General features: G+C 37.9%; 1 protein-coding gene across 1 annotated transcript; it reads right to left on the bottom strand.

Moving 5' to 3' along the window:
• Nucleotides 1-11,251: 11,251 nt before the first annotated feature.
• On the bottom strand, nt 11,252-14,417 carry LOC115955469 (GDP-L-galactose phosphorylase 2). The gene is made up of 7 exons (XM_031073593.1): nt 13,477-14,417; nt 13,151-13,272; nt 12,978-13,037; nt 12,634-12,876; nt 12,352-12,537; nt 11,980-12,228; nt 11,252-11,848 (listed from the first exon to the last, which is right to left on the bottom strand). Exons 1-7 carry the CDS (start codon nt 13,595-13,597, stop codon nt 11,510-11,512), a joined length of 1,320 nt encoding a protein of 439 aa, XP_030929453.1. The 5' UTR covers nt 13,598-14,417; the 3' UTR covers nt 11,252-11,509.
• Nucleotides 14,418-14,773: the final 356 nt, after the last annotated feature.

The raw sequence follows: 14,773 nt of genomic DNA, 5'->3' as shown, positions 1-14,773 counted from the left end.
ATGGTGTTAGCCTGAGGTCAGGTTCCCTGCACCTTTTCTTCATCGGTGCAGGCCCCAAGTTGGGTTCTTTTGCTGTCTGTGTTATGGGCGTGCAAAAGTACTGAGGAGGAATAAGGCCTCGAGGCAGTAGTCAACTTCTCCTCTGTGTTACCTCCTCGGCTTTATATTCACTCTCTTGTATTCTTCGTTATTTACGTAGTTGGTTTCGATGTAGGCTTTGTTTCAGCTTTCCATTGTACACTGTACCGTTTCTTTGTCTTAATAAAATATGTGTCTATTTCTCTATACATATCTTTCTTCTCCGTAACCACTACTTTATGCATGAATATTAAATATGAGCTTGCCCTTAATGATATTCTAGGCAGAGAAACGCCTTAACACAGATTCCTACTAGTTTAGGCTTACAAATATTATCAAACATAATAAGATTAATCATCAATAAATTAAACTCCTGGAACTAACCGGGATAACGGCTGAGTGCTGCGCGATGCGTGCTAGAGCGATGTCCGAGTATGATAAATTCTAAGTAATTCGTCCGAGAGGGTAGCCGAGTAGCGAGGGGCTTTGGTTGTGCTTTTAGATAATATGTTGCGCCGTATCGCATCAACCCCTTTGATATTGGGGGATCAGGGGGTAGACCGAGGAATCCACGCAATCAAGGTATTAACCCATCTGCTAATGCGGAGCTCTCTTCGGATGGATTTTGAGGTTTATGTGCCATAGTTTTTTTTTTTTTTTTTTTTAAATAGTTGGTTCCCCATCCAGGTAGTTGGTTTCCCCAGAAGCTTGAGTCCGAGGACTTTGCAGTGCCTTGATTCTGTCCAAAACCTAGTTTTCCACATCCAGGTAGTTGGTTTCCCCAGAGGCTTGAGTCCGAGGACTATGCAGTGCCTTGGTTCTGTCCAAAACCTAGTTTTCCACATCCAGGTAGTTGGTTTCCCCAGAGGCTTGAGTCCGAGGACTATGCAGTGCCTTGGTTTTGTCCAAAACCTAGTTTTCCATATCCAGGTAGTTGGTTTCCCTAGAGGCTTGAGTCCGAGGACTTTGCAGTGCCTTGGTTCTGTCCAAAACCTAGTTTTCCACATCCAGGTAGTTGGTTTCCCCAGAGGCTTGAGTCCGAGGACTATGCAATGCCTTGGTTCTGTCCAAAACCTAGTTTTCCACATCCAGGTAGTTGGTTTCCCCAGAGGCTTGAGTCCGATGGACTATGCAATGCCTTGGTTCTGTCCAAAACCTAGTTTTCCACATCCAGGTAGTTGGTTTCCCCAGAGGCTTGAGTCCGAGGACTATGCAATGCCTTGGTTCTGTCCAAAACCTAGTTTTCCACATCCAGGTAGTTGGTTTCCCCAGAGGCTTGAGTCCGGTGGACTATGCAATGCCTTGGTTCTGTCCAAAACCTAGTTTTCCACATCCAGGTAGTTGGTTTCCCCAAAGGCTTGAGTCCTATGCAATGCCTTGGTTCTGTCCAAAACCTAGTTTTCCACATCCAGGTAGTTGGTTTTGAGTCCGGTGGACTATGCAATGCCTTGGTTCTGTCCAAAACCTAGTTTTCCACATCCAGGTAGTTGGTTTGCCCCAGAGGCTTGAGTCCGAGGACTATGCAATGCCTTGGTTCTGTCCAAAACCTAGTTTTCCACATCCAGGTAGTTGGTTTCCCCAGAGGCTTGAGTCCGGTGGACTATGCAATGCCTTGGTTCTGTCCAAAACCTAGTTTTCTCTTTGTGTGGGATCTTGGCTTTAGGGGAGTTAGCTCCTCAGCCAAGCCCCTAGAGTTTATCCATACGGTTAACGTTACCAAGCCCCTAGTCAAAAAACGCAGTCCCTAACAGAACTTTATGCTAGAACTCTATAACCAACGGTTAGATATATCGAAGAAACTCTATCGACCCACTTCCTACACCAACACACAAGCCTTTCCCACAGACGGCGCCAATTGTAAGGACGCGATTCGTGGCGGACCGTAACAGTGTCGGGTTCGCACGTGAAAAGGCCCCTAACAATATCATTTGTAGAGCGTGGGTTTGGAAGGCTAGGCCTTGGTCGACAGGCGGTGGGCTTTTTGTGGTATTCATACAAGTTTCGGTTTTCCTTCACCCCTGGAGTCTTTCTCCTGGAGGTGGGCTGGGTGGCTCTGGTTTTTGGCCATTTTTCCCAACCCCCTTCTTTAGGTTACCCCTTTTTCCTTTTATATTCCCCTGCGTTCATTGTCCTTCGTCCACGTATAAGGTCAACCTTTCCAAAATTGATACTTGTCCCATCAGCCCATATTCAAAGTCGTTGGGGGTGGTTGTAAAAGCCAACGACTGCGGCTCTGTCAGGTTCAGAGCATTGAATGGCAATAAGAGCAGCTTTCCCTGGATATTTTAGATCTTTCGTTCTGGTTTCGGTCCTATACCGTTTTTACCCTTCCTTCAGGGGGGGGACTTTGGGTCTGCCGAGGACTGAGCCGTCCTCGGCGATATCCACAGGCTATTTTGTCGAGCTTGGGCCATAGCCCTCCTCGGCTTGGGCCTTCGGATTTTCCCCAGGTAGAAGGGCCCGGCCCGTAAATCATTTGGGCCCCACATATACCTTCAGATATTGTAATTTTTTAATCTCAGTGTTTATATATTAAAGATATTGTGAAAACGCATCTTCACTTACACTATATATTATGTGTGTATGAATTTAAGAATACGATAATTAGGGTTGATTCCATTCCAATTATGAGTATGAGTATGATTTTGATTAATTTCTTATATTCTATTTAATTAGGGTTGATCAAGATCTTAATAGTACTTTATTGTCAATTCATTAATGTCATAGAGGTTATCTCAATCCAAAAAAAAAATGGTTAATTTAGTTTGATTTATAGACAATTTCCTACTAATATAGAGGTAATGGATGTTGCATGGTTTAACTCATCATAGCATTTAATGTAGGATATATTTGAAATGGAGCCTGGGCCATTCGATCAATTTCTGCTAACCCAACAACAATATCACATCTCTAATGATGCAATGGAAGGCAATGTACATTGCGAGATCAAAATTTATTAATGTCCTAATAATATCTACAATTATTCAATTTACATGAAAATAATTTCAACATCAGCAATATAACATTGTACATTTAAAAAAAAATTTCAGGTTTCCACCATATGAGTGCAATTCCAACCGTTTGCACCCCCCCCCCCCTACGATGGCAGTTAGGCGAGCATATCACCCTATATTTGCATCAATGTAGACTATACCATGTTACCCGCCTACCATATATAGATATTGACTGGGGTCTTATCACTTCTTTAGTGGAGCGGTGGCGATCTGAAACCCAGACATTTCACCTACCTACTTGTGAAATGTCTATCACTCTATAGGATATAGCAATCATTACAGGATTGCCTATTGATTGCAATGCAGTGTGCAGGCCCACTAATTTGAACTAGGGAACAGTTTGTCAGAATTTACTTGGAGTGACACCACTTGCAACAGCATTGGAATATGGTGGCCTTAAAATAACCTGGGTAAAGAATACATTTTCAAACCTACCAAAGGGTGCCAATGCTGTAACAACCCCACAGTATGCTAGGGTATACTTGTTCCAGGTTTTGGCTTTACTATTTGGAAATAAAAGCCAAAGTAGATTGCATTGCTGCTTTCTCCAGCTGTTAGGAGACTTTGGTGTAGCTGGGGAATATAGCTAGGGTAGTGCCACACTTCCTTTCCTTTATAAAGAGTTGTGTACTGCTGCTATTAGAAAAAGCACGGAGGTTACAGACCCTTTTTTCATATTACAATTATGGGCCTGGGAGCATCTTCCATATCTGACCCCAATTCCAATAAATCCAACAAATTTAAATAGTGACAAGCCATACGGATGCAGGTATAATATTTACTTTCTATACAGCATTGTATACTGTAGTGTTTATCCTTGATACTTCCAAACCCTAAAATCAGTGGCAATCATTAATTGTATATAGATGGGCGACCAAGAGAACTTTTACTCACACACCAACGCATGTTCTACGTGTGTCCCATTCTAATCATGACACACATCTTAATGAACAGGTAATATATGTTGTCACGATGCATTAATGGTTAATTTACTATTTACGTTATTGTCTTAATCGATTATAACATAGTTATTGTAATTAGAATTGCAGGTTGTTTGGACACCGTACGATAATTATTTGCATCCATGGTGTCTTGCATAAAAACATATATGGACTAAAACAGCGTCATTGCTATGCTTCTAAATTGTGGAGTATTACCATCCAGAAAGAGTCATGCGACAGTTTAGGTTGTTACAATGATGTCCAAAGTGGCTTATTGACAATTTTGATAAATCTGTGCATTGTGTAAAGTTGACAGAAAAGTCCGGTGTCAATTGGCCTGGGCAGCATGCACAATACTACCGACTTTGGAACGAGCGAGCTCAAAATGTAGTTAAGGATAACAATTTCCATTTAGGTGTAGACTACACAACATGATACCATCAACATGTTCACCTATTCGTGACACTAGAGGCAGCTGCCCATATGTACCAGGTTATTATTTTACCTTTTTCAATAATACTGCACTAATATTGATAACAAATTATTTACACAGACAAAATATTGCACTAATATTGATAAGAAATTATTATTTTAGTTTTTTCAATAATACTGCACTAATAATTTTTTTTCTTTTTATGTGGCAGCAAACTAAAATCAATAATATGTTAAATTTAGTTGTTGCAAACCAACAGAGGAATGACTGAACTGCACAACAAGTTCTTCCTACAGTAATAGAGGGCCTTAGTTGAATTAAGTTATCGATGGAAGCAAATATTTCCTCCGTCCCTACTGAGAGGGTGCACACTTTGGAAAACGACAAAGGCACCAAGGAAGACAACACCCTCAAACCTTTACTGAAACCCACTCGTCCACCTCTACACAATGTGGACAATGTGGAAATGATGAAGCTGAACCATCCACCTCTACATAGCACAATATGTACAGCTCTACCCAAGTTGGGCCATCAACATCTACCCATAATGAGCCAACCACCTTTAATAAGTATAATCCAATTGGTGTCAACGAGTACTGCATGTCTTTATATCAACAGATTGGATCATCCACTTCCCTAGGACAAAGATTTGAGGGTTTGCATAATTATGACAATTATCCCCAACCTAGTTCAACACCTCCCTCCTATCACCCATCGCCACCTCCATCCTATTCTGGGCAATACAATTATGACCAGGATAGCCAATCCCCTTCCCCACAACATCTGTATCCAACTTTATATGATGGCCAACCTATGTCTAATCTATTTCATAATAATCCATATTCACATGGGTATTACAACTATGAACAATATGACTCATTCATCACACCACAACCTTCCTAACCATCCCCTCATGTTCATGATTTCTGCATGCCACCAAATACATGAGCATGTGCTCCGAACTCTGAGGTAGACATCTCCATAACAGACTCTGAAGAAGATGCCTCAATTGAGGACAATGGGGAAGATGCAAAAGATATGGAGGTGTCATCAGATGACGAAAGTGACGAAGGAGGTAATCATCAGTTTCCTCCTCCACAATGGCAAAGGCAAGTGGAAAAAGTGTATTGTCACCATCCCACATTGATGCAATCAGTAACTTACCTATGTACTTACCATATAAGAAAGTTCCATCTATACTAATCACTGGTCTACAATGTTGAAAACCTTCAATTGATGGACCAAAAGTACAGAACACTCTCTCGAATATTGCACAGCTTGGCAAAATAGCAAGTATTGTTCTCCAAATAACCCTACTGCCCGAGTTTGAATCAGTCAAAGCTTTCAACCATTTTAGCAATAATTGGTAAGATTTGTCCCAATCACCAAACGCTCTACCAATTGCCTTTTGTTTCGCCTCCCACACCTTAAACTAAGAAGGCCGATATTAGTACTTATTGTAAAGAGTCTGTTAAAGCAAAGAAATCTTTATGATTGAATCATTTTTGACAACATCCCTCAACTCTTTCTCAATAATATGGGTGTCTAATTGCTTGTGATCTTATGTGAGCATGGACTTTGTACATGTGTGTGGACCATTGTATTTCCTAACCTGAAACAACCCATGTGTAGCCCGGAAGCATACTTGAAGATGCCAAGAACAATGTTTGCACCTTACAGACCAACATGCTGAATCTGACTCTTTTACACTAAATGTTTGGTTCCTCTTGATGTGATATTGTTTTACACTAAATGTTTGGTTCCTCTTGATGTGATATTGTTTAACAGCAGCTTGTAGTTCATCTTTATTAGCAAAATGCAGGCTCACATAAAACTCTTGGGTAAGGTCCCAAGTACTTTGAATGGGCCTTTCGAATAGTGAGGTTGGATCACCGTGTTCTGTGAAAAGCTTGGTGATGAAGGTTGATGGAATGCCATTGCTGGACTGCTTTCATGATTAGGTTCATTGAGAAGCTCCTGTTCATCTCCAACATCATCAAGGACCTCTTCGTTATCAAGTTGGTCATCACTATCCATGGCCCGCATCCTTTCTGATAATGTATGGACTGCATTTTGAGTAGTAGTAGCTATGCGGTGTGTATCATTGGGATCATTAGCAGCTCTCTGAGCGGCGGTCTAGTCATACTGAGTTTCAAACTCAAAACAAGTAGTCTCTTGCACGACATGCTCAGTTGGATTATCATAGTCAGCATCACTGGTGTTCATTGGTCGATAAGGAACATGTTGGTCCTCAGTTGCAACATGGGTATATGAAGTATGATAGTCAACACCACCAATGTTGATTGGGGAATAAGTCGCATCTTCAGAATAATGACTTGTATGAGTGGCATATGGATCATGAAAGTGTACACCATGTGAATAACTAAACAATGTACTCGGTCCTTCGTTGGCATATAGAATGGGAAAAACATTTCAGTGGCTTCTTATGGGCTCTACACCCACGTACAACTCTGTACCTATAAATCCATATTGGCAACCTAACATATCGAATATTGCATTGACACCATTATCATCTTCTACCAAAACTTGGTGGTAAATCACAGGATGTGAATGACATTAAAAAGGAAATCTATACCAAATAGTAAGTTTTGAATCTTCTCTGTTTATATGAAGCGTGGATACTACTCCATCAAGTAGATCTTCAAATGTAACACCCCGGCTTAATGGAAGCATAGAAGGAGGTGGCCCTTCATAATAAACCTCATTTTCGCCATGTTTAATTATTCCACTGGAATTAATGAGAAAACTGAACAACTTTTCTACCATCTACACTAAAACATAACAATAGTATTAATATATTAACACTACACAACCATTAAAATGTAATACAAGAAGATAATCCATTAAAAATATTCAATGTTTAAATAGCTAGAGCTAAGAGAATTCTATTAAAGAGGATTAGTTCACTAATAATTTATTACTGTCCATCATTGTAGTTGAAATTATTTTTTGTTTCCCTTTTCTTAAGTAACTTAGCATAACATTAACATTTAGAAGGATCTGTTGTGGTTACGTTAATTATTTTATGTAACTCTTCATTTTGCTTCTTCTAAAACAAAACAGATTATATAATGTTCTTAAGCATCTATACGATAATAGATAAATATTTCTAATATCGTACAATTTTCTTTATTATTATTATACCTAAAACTTAGATTTTAAGGTTTGTGAGCATATACTAACCTTTTTTTTAGGGTGGGGGGGGGGGGGGTTTCTTATAGCATACGTGTATATTATAAGCTAACAAAGTAAGTATTTCTTTAAGGAAAATTTATGTCAATTTTAAAATATATTTTTGCTATATGAAATTTTAGGCAAGAATTCATGGACAAATAATTTAAAACATATCATACAAATCAGTTCATGTTGCAAAACACATAATACAAAAACAAGATTTGCATGAACAAATAATTTAACAAAAAAAAGATTTTCATGCTTAGCTATGCCTCTAAAACATATCAACATGAATATTATAAAAAGAAAAGTAACTACTTAAGAGATGTAACTCACCTTGTAAGAGATAAAGAACGAATAGATATTTGCAAGTGTTGGTCCTTATAGTTGTTTGGAGAATGTATGGCACGCATGAATTGAAAATGGTTGGTAGAATTATGAGGGGAATAAGAGTGGAGAAGAAGGTTGATGGAGTTTTTAAGGGAAAAAGAGTAGAAAATAAGAACCGTGGAAATTTCAGTAACGTTAGTGCTATTTAAATAGGATGCAAGTTTCATATAAGTTAAATTCTTATATTTTAAATTGTATAACTAGATACACCAATTGACCAAATATAACACAACATAGACCAAGATGGGGGACTCTAATACAAACAAATTACTTAACTATAAACATATATTCACTACAAAGAATCTCTACAAAAATCTCAATTTCTTTTTTCTTTTTTCTTTTTTTTGTTTACCATGTACACATCAATCTTCTTCTTTTTTCTTCCATTTCGTATTGTAAAAATCTATGTACTTTTTTTTTCTTAGAATAAGAATCAATGTACTTTGAATCTAGATTCATTATTTGTTTCATAGGGCAAATCATGCAAAGAATACTTTTACTATACAAAATGAAAGAACATCACATACACACAAATCAAACTGCTTCAATCAAAAAAACTACTGACACACGGAAAGAATAAGAATAAGTGTACTTTTTAGAATAAGAATCCAAAATATTTTTTTATCCTCTCTCTCTCTCTCTCGCTCTCTCTCTCTCTCTCTCTAATTTTTGGCAACTCCATTGCCACAAATCAATTGCCACTTTTTTTTTCCTTCCATTTTGGCAACAACATTGCCACAAATCAACTATTTCTATTTTATTTTATTTTTATTTTTCCTCCCATTTCGGCAATTCCATTGCCACAATTTTTTTTTTCCTTCAAGTTTCGGCCTAAATCTTCTTCTTTTTCCCTCATTTTCGACAACTTCATTGCCTAAATTACTATTAAATTTCTCCCCAAGTTTTCGGCAACTTGGTTGCCACAATTCTCTTCTTCTTTTTTTCCTCCCATTTTCAGCAACTTGGTTGCCACAATTCTTATTTTCTCTCTCCTCACTCTCCTGCAATTTTGGCAACTTGGTTGCCACAATTGGTTTCCCTTTTGAGCACTCCGAGCACTTCACTTAGTGGGCAGAGTATTGGGCAGCAAGAATTTCGGCAATGAGATTACCGAAATTCAAATTTTTTTCTCCCTTCTCCCATCACATCAGAATTTCAACAACACAGTTGTCGAAATTCACTCTCTTTTTTCAAATTCCCAAATAACTTTGAATAGTACCCATATCACAAATAAACATAATTTTCTACTATATTCAACCAAAAGTCTCATGAAAAACTAACATGCATAGCACGTGCACATTGATTTAAGTAACAATATTATTAGTCTAACATTCATTTCAAAGCATACCAATGGCTTTACTAACTTGTTCTTGTAAGGCAAGTTGCAACTACTTTTTTGTGATTTTTTGTCTTGTTTATATTTTAATTAGAAGACTTCTTTGTTAATCTTTATGAATATAAAGCAGCCACCAGTCTCACAGAACATATCACGTTTTTTTTTTTTTTTTTTGTTCAATTGATTGGTCATCCATAGTGATTGAGCAACAGTTGGAAAGAAGAATAAAATATATGGTCAAGTAATATTTTTTAATCTCAGCACAATCAACAAAAAATCAAAAGATTCCCTATTTCCTATAAGGTGGGATATTTTTGCTGATGTATGTAGCAGTATTAACATGGTGTTTATAGAAGTCATAGTGTAAACTAGGCTTTTCTTTTTCTTTTTCTTTTTCTTTTTCTTTTTTAATATGAGTGTCCAAATTTCAGAATCTTTGAATATTTGACTATTTCTTTAGATCCGTCACAATAAACTAATCTTTACTTAATTGAGATGTACTTAAACTAATAAATATCATGAAATAAACTTGTGAAATAACATCGCTATTAAAGTTTCTACTATAGATGTTTGAATTGTGAGCGAGAGAGGGTTATAGAGTAAAAGTACTCAAAGAATTAAGGTAATTCAACATAATAGTCTATGCTCACAACATTTAAGTTGATAAAAGCTTACATTTTAGTATGATGACCTTGTTTTTCCTACATTGATCCACACAAGGCTATGTATAATAGATCCAAGACTAACTTGTATTTACTTTACTATTACAAATATTATCACTATCAGTATGATTTTGATTATTTTGCTTACACTACAAATATGTCCTGTTTCTCAACCAATAAAAAATAATTGTCCTAGTACAATAAACCTAAACTATGATAATGTAGTTGGACCTTAATTAAGATTAGACCTTTACAACTCCAATAAAGAATATTATACTCCCCGTTTAAAGACCAAGATGCAAGTTGAAAGAATCAACCTAATATGCTAAGTTTCGTACCTAACCTTCCTACCACTATATCCTTGCGGGACTATCGTAAATTCAACTAAAGGGGGTGTTTCTATATTCCCCAAGGATTACATAAACTTTTAGAGAGTCAAGAAGCCACCAGAGATGACGTTTGTCATAATAGTTAATACAGACATGAAACGCCACCAAGCTAAAGATAGTCCATGTGCCAAAAAAAAATTATAACTACAACTTTTTTTTTGCCACAACTCATATAGGCAGTTACTCACAATCTACCATGTCAAAGTCGTGACAAAAAACAATTATGATCCTAGAATGGTTGGTGCAAGCAAGGTTCTTCCAAAGAAAACGGTTTATGTCTGATCTGATCTCTGATATACAGCAGTATGGCTAACATATTAAACGGAAGATATAAGTTATGATCTTAATGCAAAAAGGTCCGATTGCATGGGTAGCATTGGCAATAAAATACCTTTGATTTGTTCTTCAAAGAAAGAAAATAATTAAAATTTGAAGAGCAGCAGCAGCACCTGAAAGATTTAGACAACAAGGTAATTGAAGCAGAAAGATTTAGATAATGTGCAGGAACTAGTTAGGTTGAAATTATCTCAAACTCATGTAAAATGCAGAAGACAAAACCACTCATATATCAACCGAAGAAGACAAAACCACAAGCTTTCTATGGCATTACATTCTACAATCTACAAATCAAAATTTCCATCAAAAATATGTTGAAATATGACTAAATCATCAAAGAATCCTAGATCAATAGTTGTCCTCATCACATTATCGCTGTCAAGGCTATTTCATAGGCCTGGAGATTTTGGGTTTTTGCCCCGTTCCCATTAACTAGCAAACAAGAATAACGAGAAATGAACAGCTAGCACATCCAAATACATACAAATTCAACCTTCATTATCTCATCACAGCAAACAGTGTATTTTACATAACCCATGAAACACGTCTTAACAACAATATTACAGTGCCAATATGCAGATAACATAAACACAAACGGTACTAAAACAATGCAAACCCAGTTTGCTTATTTACGCAACTGCGAGCATCCTAAGGTACGGATACAAACTCAAACAGCAGACTGAAATAACTGACTCAGACCAAAACACCTCTGATCTGGTCATCAGAGCCCAATTCTTACTGCAGAACTAGGCATTCTTGTGTCCCAGTCACCATAGCGCATGGGGGGTTATTAATGGCATCCATGTCCTCAAGAGATTCAGATTTGCCATCAGAGTCTTCGAGTGAGCCATGAGTAGCAATGGCTTCAGAGATGAAAGCATACACTTCCTGGAACCTTTCTTCAGAGAGGGAGACCTCAGCAAGGAGCCTCCAAGCATTTTCCTCCGACGCCTCTTCAAAGTCCTTCTTCCTCTTTAACACCATGTGCCCACTAATCTCCCATACAGCCGGGTTTACTTGGGTGTCCAGAAGCTCAGCACTAACTTCCCCAAGAGCTTGTTTCTCAGCATAACACTGTTAATCACATAGGACCCAAAAAACCATGAGGGCAACTGATGATAACTAATAATGTTAGCAAACCAACAACTAGTAAATATTTTATAAAAAAATGTCGCACAAAATAAAGATATTTCAAAACAATTTACCTGTGGGAAGAGGAAGATACGCCTTCCACAATCAGCAATGAGGACATTGTAAGGGACGTTGTGATCTTGAAGGCACATGCAGGCATCTGAAACAGTGTTTGATAAATCTTGCAGAGTATTTCCGCCCTCAAAGACAAGACCTCTGACTGGATAATTCAGCAGCTTAGAGATTTTCACCCCACCATCCAATGAGGTTATCTTCTCAGTGGGAGCCTTCTCAATAGGGAAGGGCACAGACAAGTAGTAAGCCTGCTCCAAAGAATATATTAATTTGCCTTTCCCTCACTAAATCATAGCTAATGGTACAAAAATACAAATGATCCAAACATATAATTTAAGTTCATGGAGTAAGCAAGAGTAGATGATAGATACCTGGAAGTGAAGGTGGTTGATGGTGGCAAATGCACCCAAGCTGTTATAACCCAACCTGAAGTACGGATTTCCAGCTTCTGCTGCCATGTGAAGAGCAAGCAAGAAGCTGTCACGGTCAATCCTTTGCGGCAGGCACTCAAAAATACGAGGGATCAGAAGCACATGCCCGTATTCAATAGGACTAACCTGTTAAATTGCATGTAACAACACAGAATCTTACTAAATGCTAGCTCAAGCAAATCTCAAAGAAACAAAGAGTTAAACATCAAGAAAGTAACATACATTGATAGCAACAACACTAGGAGCATTCTCAGCATCAACCGGAGCGTTTGGGAAGAACTGGACTTCACCATCTTCGCTTGCCTCAAACTGGAAGAGCACCTCTTCTTGCCCAACTTTAGTGAAGTTGAATTTGTTACCATCAAAGGGCTGGAGAACCTTATCAACGCGGAACTCGGTGGGCCTCTTCTTAAGATGGCGACCCTCATTCAGCTGGGCAATGAAACCATGCTGACCCGGAATCACCTACACCAAACATATTGCAAAAATTGGTAAAAACCCATATGTCCCAGTTCAATAAGTACTCAAATCTTCTTCATCCTAAACAAGGGAGACCGAAATGAGACCTTAGTTTCACAGGCAGTGACATCATAGCGAAAGAGCCCTCTCTGCATGCGATCCTCCCACTACAATGAAATTGGAATCAACTTGAGCTCACGCTTGATTTTATACAACCACCAACAAACAAAAAGAGACATAATTTTTGGTTCATTCTTCCTCAAAATATAAAAATTTATACCTCCCCAAGGAGCAGTGAGTCCAGAAAGGCCACGGGAGGCTCTCTGTTCTCAAATTCGGGAAAATCCTTGTCGCAGACAGCCTTGTTCAGCTTCTTGAAAGCATATAAAGGCAGCTTTGCCCCTAAAATCAAAATCCAAAACATCTTACAATCAAAAACCCCTGATACCAAACAAATCAAAATCCCACACAAACTACACCCATTTAGTAACAAAGCATTTCAAACAATACCCACAAAACAAATTAACCTCAAAAACCAAAAACCAACACATAAACCAAAAATTAAACCTTAAAATCCACACGCAAAAAATGAATTTCAACAAATACCTTGAATGCAACACTTGTTGAGACAGTTACGGCCACATCCCCCTCCGCGGCGAGCAACCTCTTCTGACTCATCCTTCTGGTAATTCGAAACAACAGTAGGAACCCTCTTGATCCTCAACATCTTTTCGTTCTTTGTTTGTTTTTTTCTTCTTCTTATAACTTAACAAAATAAACCAAAATACCCAGACACCCAACAACAACAAAGATTGAAACTTTCGCTTAAACCCAGATCTAAAATCGCTCTTAAGAACCCAAAAACAACAAGAACAACAAGAAAAGCAAAGTCTTAAAAGGCAAGGCTAGGTTTGTAAATGGTGCTAAAAGATTGAAAATTTAAAAAAAAAAAAAACTAATATAGTACTAGTAGCGAAGAAAGAGCAGCGTGACCACCACCAGCAAGGAAGAGCAGGTCAGAAGGGCTACCGCCTTCGGAAGGCAAAGCGCCACGCCCGCCGTGCGGCGAAGGGTTGCTCTCAATTACACAACCCTTTCGTCGTACTGCTCGGACATGAATTAGAGGCCGTGAAAATCTGTGTATAGCCGTGATGTCTACAACTTGTCTATCCTGGGTATTACCCCCTCCTACATACAATTCTTCAACGCTGCTTTCTTTTCTTCTTCTTTGAAATAGTAAAACTTACGAACCAAAGCTTTGAGAATTTGAGGATTTTCTCAGTCACTGGTTTTTGAGAGAGCAATACATATATTCTTTTGCGGTGTGTGTTGTGTGAAACTTTTGGGGGGATGATGGGGTTGTTATATAGATAAAGAAAAGCGGTAGTTGTGGTTGTGGTTTGGCCGTGGTTTGTGTTTGTGTTTGTGTTTGTGTTGTGTGTCTGTAGTTCTATTGGGTTTCTAGTGGTCGTGGTGCTATACATACACTAGGTTTAAAATACAACACAAAACACAATTATTGAGAGAGAGAGAGATAGAGAGAGGTTTCCAAATCATGAGTCCCACCGGTGAGACCTTTATGTACGTTCAATTGTTGTTTTGCCGTAAAAAAAGGGACCACAAGGCGTACGGATGGGATTAAAAACTGAGAGACGTACTATCTATGTTCTTAATATTTTTATACAATAAATTAACTGGGATAATTTTTTATTAGTTCAAATCTGAACCCGTTATGTGAATTATTTTTCTGTTCAAATAATAATCGGTAATTATCTGTTATTTAAAATTTATTATAAAAATATTATAAATATAATATCTTTCAAAAAAATATGACTTCTTTTAAAATAAAGGAATAGAATGGAATGAAATGTATTTAAATAAGAGAAATGAATAAAAAATAATG

This window comes from Quercus lobata, chromosome 8 (genome assembly GCF_001633185.2).
Source record: "Quercus lobata isolate SW786 chromosome 8, ValleyOak3.0 Primary Assembly, whole genome shotgun sequence".
Classification (NCBI taxonomy): domain Eukaryota; kingdom Viridiplantae; phylum Streptophyta; class Magnoliopsida; order Fagales; family Fagaceae; genus Quercus; species Quercus lobata.
Note: the sequence above shows the minus strand (reverse complement) of the source record. Positions and strands in the feature narration are given on the sequence as shown.

Coding starts and splice junctions, on each gene's coding strand:
- LOC115955469 (XM_031073593.1), bottom strand. CDS start 13,597: ATGTTGAGGATCAAGAGGGTTCCTACTGTTGTTTCGAATTACCAGAAG. Junction 12,538..12,633: donor CTAGTGTTGTTGCTATCAAT/GTATGTTACTTT, acceptor GCAATTTAACAG/GTTAGTCCTATTGAATACGG. Junction 11,849..11,979: donor GTATCTTCCTCTTCCCACAG/GTAAATTGTTTT, acceptor TGTGATTAACAG/TGTTATGCTGAGAAACAAGC.